At 36.0% G+C, this 7,605-nt stretch overlaps 1 protein-coding gene across 4 annotated transcripts in view; it reads right to left on the bottom strand.

The window, feature by feature from the left end:
- Positions 1-1,403: 1,403 nt before the first annotated feature.
- pbl (epithelial cell transforming 2 pebble) overlaps positions 1,404-7,605 on the bottom strand; it is a 192,599-nt gene continuing 186,397 nt past the window's right edge. For all 4 annotated transcript variants that reach the window (XM_069833481.1, XM_069833482.1, XM_069833484.1 and 1 more), the window contains one exon: positions 1,404-1,658. In XM_069833481.1, coding sequence (XP_069689582.1) covers positions 1,542-1,658 — 117 coding nt within the window. In that variant the 3' untranslated portion in view covers positions 1,404-1,541. The remainder of the gene's footprint in view (positions 1,659-7,605) is intronic.

The raw sequence follows: 7,605 nt of genomic DNA, 5'->3' as shown, positions 1-7,605 counted from the left end.
AAAGGAAAGAATTCGCAGCTCACTACAGAGAAGAGCATAACATTGCTTTCAGATGCATGAACAGACAGCATTTTGAACAACTGCTCTTAGTCAGTGAGGAATCTCAACAGAAAATGTGCATTAGCTCGACAATGGTTAATTTGCGAACCAATGTGTATTGGAGCTTTTTTGCTTGTGTTAGTTTGTACTTTTCATCTGCAAATTATTGACCACCACTATATAAAATAATTACATCTGTTTATTTTTTCCTCTTCTTTCTAAATGAAAACAAAATTTTTACTTCTTACGAATTCTTTCTTACGAGTTTCATGAACAAAGATTTTGAAATGCCAGAACATATATTAAAAAATGGCAGGGGATTTATAGAACCAGTATAATTGTGTGGAACATTTAGGTGATTGGTAGTTGTGTGATATCAAATAACATAGGTCACTGTTTGATGAGAATTGTCTTAACATAGGCCTAATCATTTAACAAAGAATATTAACTTTTAATGAATATCATGACCAGTGCAAGGAAATATGCAGCATTCGCTACTTGAGCCACTAGTAATATCTTGGATGTAATACATATTTGAAAATTTAATTTATTTTTCCAATAACATTATGTTATGGACTGCATTTGCCATTAACAGCAGTGATATGTTGCGGGTTGCATCAGCATGCTTCCACTAAGGAACACATGTGTTGACATATAGAGTATTAGAGAAAGGGTTACTGTACATTTTCCCGAATAGGTATCAACTTAAATGTTCCACATTGAAAAAGTACATACAGATAGTAATTTCTTATAATACAAAAGATGACAGTCACTTTTGTTTGAGGTGTATATTTTTATTCTATATTATATCAATATGATTTAAAATGTAATAAATATTTTTATATTAACATCTTCAAACCTCGTGACAGCAAAATATTCTGAAGTTACGAATCAAAAATTATAGTGTCAGTCACAATAATTTGACATTTGTGGGCTAAATATGTGAAGACATTTTAATATAATTGACAAATAATTTGAACTGTATTAAATTTATGATATATTTTTATCAATTTTAAGATTAAACGATGGAGAGGGAATTCTGTACATCTTAAAAAGAAAAATACATTAAATTTAATTCTTGTAAAATTTCTTAGTATGTTCCAACTCATTCTATAAAATATTCATCTGTACAGAAAAATCCTGCATACATAGGTGGCAATTCAAGATGAAGGTGGTAAAACTTGACGCTATTATCACATCAATGAAAGTGATTCTGTAACTATCCATATGTAATAAAAAGACAGCAGAATACTAACATTAACCAGACTTAAAATAAAGAATAATAATGTTTGACTGGCCCAGTGCAAAGTGACATACCATAATGGTTACACTTGTTGGTCCCTTGAAAGCACAACACCATTCCACAGTGTTAACTTTTTATTCATATAAGCTCTCTTCCAAGGCAACATCCATTGCTTTTTTTTTCTTTTTTTTACAATCACACAACTGTGCAGATGATGCCGAAGCACGTGCACCACTATTAACAGGTCTAATCACAAAAACTATAACCTCCGAAGAGCAGCCATGTTGAGTGATGAGCATTTGTTTTTCCTTGTAGGTTGGACGGACATGGGAGCAATGTATGAAGGCTCTTCCTTAATCGGAGAGCTCCCCAATTCCTGTAAATGAGAAGTTAGGTTATATGTTAAGTAATAGCAGTAACATGTACATCTCATCGTGCCAGAACATTTAGTCATGTTTTATAATGGATAGCTTATTTCGAGACAAGGTGACAAGTGTAAATTAGATGCACTGTATTAGGTTACATAGGGTTAGATGAGGAGATAGATTAGTGACAAGTAGGCTCACTGTTGGTGACAAGTTTAGGAAGGGTTTGAAGAGGGGATAGATTAGTGACAAGTGCTTCGCGCAAAAATGACACGAGTGAATGTTAGGTTCATTATCCCTATGATATTTTCATTCAAAAATCCATAATGACACTTGTGGCGGACAAGTTAGCAGTTGGGGTTTTTCTCGGGGTTCTCCCATTTCTCCATATTAGGCATTTACATCATTCCGTCAACATTTCTCCATTTCGTCATCATTCCACAGCATTCCCCAATGTCAGCTGGTGACATACGGAGGGGGCTACCCTAGGGATGAGGGGGTAGCCTGCCAGGAACTTGGGTACGCAGTGAACCTTAGTGTAGTCAGCTAGTGTGGGTTTGGAAATGTGCCTAGCTTGAGGGTTAGCGCAATAGAATGTAAAACATTGCAGTGCTGGGCCATAGTGGCCCCTCCCGAAAATTTCATTCCATTCCATCCCTACAATATAATATTTTTGTTTATCAAATTAGTCGATTTCAAGAATATTTCCTGGACCACATATTTCTCCATCTTGCTGTGATAACATGTTATGATATCTCCGACATCGTGCTTTTTCTTTTAGTCCATTCAAAAATCCGCAATTATATTCCACAAATCTTGCACTTGATTAGTGCATTGAATGTGGAGTTTGGTGAAAGAACCAGGTACTATAGCTTTACTTCTTTCACATTTTAGGTTATTTTCACATAAGTAGGAAAAATATGCGTCTTTTGGTAGAATGGCCGTGTAGCTCCACAATGAATATACTGTACAGATTTACAGCTGACTAGAATCTGCCTCTTCCTGCCATTGTATTAGCATTGAGTAAAAACAAGTTAGCTCTGGGAGGTGCCTCATTCTTTCCCCAAACAGTTCAGTTCTCAGGATGTCCACTGGATAGTACCACATGACAGATTTTGTTTCTTCAAATGTTTCCCATATTTTGCCATAAGATGACAGTTGTCAGAGAGAACTATAAACAGAAAAATGGAGGATATAAACAGTGAAGGTGACTTTTCTCTTTCCAGAAGTGAATACTGCCCAACTAAAGAAGTTCTTTAGATGACACCTTGATTCAAGTGTCCAGAAAAGGAAGAAAGAAGTCAGCTATAAAAAGTAGATCCCCAATGCAAGAAAGAGAAGAAGAAATGGAGGAAATGCATACACAAATGTTGCAGGGAAACGCATTTCTGCTCAAGTGACAAGTCAGCCTTGTAAACACAAGTGAAAATGTTATGACAAGGTCACTGATAACGTAAAACAGACTATTTTGAAATAATTTAATTTTCTGGAGCATAAGGAAACACAAGATGTTTATTCATGTGGCTTAATATCAATTCGAAACATTCAGCAACGCCATCCAAAAAGTGGCAGTGGTATTTCTCGCAGTTACATTTATGCTTATAAGTTCTACAAAACTGGTTATTATATTGAATATTACACATATTTTGTGGTTTTGAAGGTAGTTTGTAGTCTACAAAAATAATTATATTATCCAACTGCTACTAATAAAAGAGCCTACTGGTATATCCCAGGGATGTCAATCCCTACACAATTCAGCAATGTTTCCTTTGAACAATGACACAGTAACACTTGTCAGAAGTGTGATAAGTTGGACAAAGACATACTGAAAGCACCATCAGATGCTGAAAATAAAAATGTGATGTTACAAAAGGAACTTCATCTTAGATAAGCTGATGTTCTCTATGTTTTATTGAAAGAGACGTCAGTATTGGCAAAAGAAGACAAAGAAGTTGAAACAATCTGCTTTGATTTTCAACAGAATCTGACACTGCCAACCATGCCATTTGGGAATATTTTGTACTGCAGACAGCTGTGAGTTTACAGCTTTTGCATCCATATCAGTAATATTCAATCAGGGGCGTATTTTGCGGACTACCGGGGCTACCGGCGGTAGCCCAAGGAAATTACAAAAGAAAAAGTTTATAATATAACATAATGTAATAATTTTGTATTACCGTATTAGTTTTACCACAGTAATTAAAATTAAAGTAATTGTCAGATTTATATGCGCTCTCTGCTCTCGAAAGAAACAAGTTGTCAAGGCGGCATCACTGGAGAAACCGCTGCTACGAAGGGTAGCCTGTGACCGTTCCGCTCACGTTGCACAACTCCCCATCCCCCCACTCCCTCCTGTTTCCATCGTGCACTGTAGGTGGGTGAGTTGCCGCTCTCGTGATCGGTTTCTTGGAAGGCGCGAAGCAACAATATGCTTAGTACGCTAGCTCATTAATGTGATTGTGTTCTTGCAGTGCAGTATTTTAAATTTGTGATTTGTTCGAGTGTCTAAGAGTTATATTAATTGTGAATTATTAAGTTTTTAATTTCCCAATTAAGTGATATTGTGAAAAATATGGCAGAACAAGTTTCTGGAGAGGTTTGTGTTGAAAATGACTGTGTAATAGAAGGTTTATTAAAAGTGCCTTTTAACCGTCGTACATACAACGAGAAAGTTGAAATTGTGAAAATGGAAAGACCAACTCCTGAGTTAAATTTGACCATAGACGTAAAAGAAAAACAGCATGAGTACACACGCCATTTCACTTCAACATCATATGGTAAGTGGAATTGGTTGTGTGGTACTTCTAAACTGTCTAAACTATTTTGCTGGCCATGTTTGTTATTTAGCCGCGAAACTAATGTGTGGTCAAAAGAGGGGTTTTCTAATATGAACTCCCTTCGAACGGCAGTCCTAAAACACGACAAATCAAAAGCTCTATTTATAGTAGCATGAACTTTGCAAACTTTGGGAAGACAAGAATTGATTTACAACTAGATAAGCAAAAAGTTCTACACATCAACCAACACAATGCTCTTGTGAAAAAAAATCGGGAGATTTTACTGCGTCTTATTAACGCAGTCTGCTTTCTAGGAAAACAAGAATTGGCTTTTCGGGGTCATAATGAGAGTGTGGAATCAGACAATAGAGGAAATTATATTGAATATTTAAGTTCCTTAAGTGAATTTGACCATTTACTGGCCAATCATCTTGACAGTTCAACAGTATTCCGTGTTACTTCTCCCGCAATTCAGAATGACTTAATATTTGCTATAAGTGGGGTTATGATAAAGAACATAAAATCTGAAATAGAAGAAGCACCTTTTGTGGCCATTGTTGTTGATGAAACAAGTGACTGCTCTAATCAGAGTCAATTGTCCACTGTTTTAAGATACGTCGACAGTACTGCCAATGTTCAAGAGCGGTTTATAGGATTCACAAATGTCAGTTCGGGCAAAACTGCTGCTGCTTTGTTTCAGCATGTGGAAGGTGTTATAGCAGAATACAATGTCGGCAATAAGTTAATTGCACAGACATACGATGGTGCTTCAGTTATGGCGGGAAATATTAATGGCTTAAAAACAAAAGTTCAAGAAAAGTATCCTCAAGCACTATTTGTCCATTGTTACAGTCATGTTCTCAATTTAGTTTTGCAACAAACTACTTTATCCATTCCAGAATGCCGCATTTTTTTCAAAACACTGTAGGGTTTAGCTGCATTTTTCTCATCATCTCCTAAAAGATCAGAAAAACTCAAGGAATTTATGAAAAAGAAACTCCCAAAAGTAGCACCAACTAGATGGAATTTTACATCTCGGCTTGTAAATACAGTAAAGGAATACAGAGAACAACTGACTGCTTTCTTTGAAAATATCATTTGTAATGACTCTGAAGAAAACTGGGATGATGATGTAATTGTGCAGGCTCAAGGATATTTGTATTTTTTCACACAGTTTCAGAATATATTTCTTCTCGAAGTCTATGCTAGAGTGTTCGCACATACAGATGTGCTCTACAATATTCTTCAGACAAAAAGTCTAGACATAGCATACTGCTTGCAAGAGGTATCAAAGTTAAAACATACTATATCTGAGTTCAGACGTAGTGGGTTTCTGTCCATATGGAGTAATATGGAAAATGAAAATTCTTCAGACAATACAATGGAACCACCATTAAAGCGAAGAAAAGGAGATGATGAATTGAAATACAAGCAGCTGTACTACAGCATACTAGATCGTATTCACATGGAAATTACTGACAGATTTTCTGATTATGGAAAGCTTCAGTTCACACATCTTCTAGAATCTCAAAAATTTTCTGCTTATAGAGAAAACTTCCCGAATGAGGCACTAAACAAATTATTTCAGTCCTATAACAGTCACTTTGATCAAGTACGTTTGAAAAATGAATTAAGTGTAATATATTCAGCAGAAGTCTTTGATTTTTCGAACAAACCTATCCATGAAATATTATCTGCCATATATGAAAACCAGCTGAACCAAGTTATTCCTGAAGTCCTTAAATTGGCAACATTAATTGTGACAATACCAGCTACGTCAGCATCAGTAGAAAGAACATTTTCTGCGTTGAAGAGAATAAAATCCTACTGTAGATCAACTCATACACAAGAACGTTTATCCGGCTTGGCACTGATGTCAATTGAAAAGTCATTTCTACAGAAACTTCGCAAGCGGCCCAACTGTAATTTCAATGACGAAGTCATCAAAGTATTTTCGTCCCAATCAAGACGTCTGGAATTCACATATAAATAGGTAAGGAATTTTATTATAGGGTTTTTAAAATATATTTTGTGTAATAATAGGGTCAGTGGTAGCCCAGACCCTTAAACCAGTATACGCCACTGTATTCAATGAAGTTATTTCTATCTATATGATGAGAGCACTGGCCAGAAAATGCCCAATGAAGCCATCAGTTTATGTATGTGACACAGACATGAAGCATGTCTACACGTTTTCAGAAAACTGTGCAGCTCATACCATAGGAAAGACTGGAGAAAGCTAGTTTGCAGTGAAAAACCTGCTCTTGAGAAGAACACTATGAATGAATGTGCAGTGTCTTTTCACACTAAAACAAAATGGCAGATTTGAAAAAGTGACCACATGTTTCTAGAGCTAGACCATAATTTTCTGCCTTGCAACCAGTCATTTGGATTACTTGAGAAGCAGAAAAGGAAACATGAACACATATGTTCCAAAGGATTCCCACAAACTTATCAGGGGTGCATCAACTAAGTTCGCAGTCTATGATGTAAATCAAGACATGATTAAAGACTTCAGTGGTCATTTCCATCAGTGTTATATGACATTAGTTAAGAACAAAAGCATGTGATCACATGTAGCCCTTCTGCATCTACCAGGAAACTTAGTAGGGAGTTTGGTATTCCTCAAATCACTGTGTGGAGAATATTACATTGTAAATTGAACAAATGTGCATATCACATCCAGGTTGTGCATAAGCTTGAAACTGAAAACTATGCAGCTACACAAGCCGTGTGTCATGACCTGCTAGAGCAGTGCTTTCCAATTTTTTTTATATAGCGACACCCTAGCCAACTGCAGAATTTCAGTGCATCACCTTATCCCTCAAATGAAAATACTCCACACATTAATAGGCTACTTCTACACCCTTCATAAAATGAATAAAATTAACACACATATTTCCAGTATTGTTAACATGTTATATGAGGCGAAAGAAACATTTAGAGATAAGGAAAACAATCACACTTATTTTCACCCTTGGTTTTAATTTTTCAATGGCTCACATGTGCTTGGCAAATCTTACAAATGTATTTTATGTTTAGGCGAATATGGGATAAATTCACTCGCATTTCTTCATCCAGCATTTTTAAACTGCATGTTTCACTGTTTTGATATTGGCATCACAGAAAATCCTGCTTCGCAATAATATGTGGTTGAAAACTGCAACAAAACCACAACTGC

This window comes from Periplaneta americana, chromosome 8 (assembly GCF_040183065.1).
Source record: "Periplaneta americana isolate PAMFEO1 chromosome 8, P.americana_PAMFEO1_priV1, whole genome shotgun sequence".
Classification (NCBI taxonomy): Eukaryota; Metazoa; Arthropoda; class Insecta; order Blattodea; family Blattidae; genus Periplaneta; species Periplaneta americana.
This window is presented reverse-complemented; position numbering and strand designations above follow the sequence as displayed.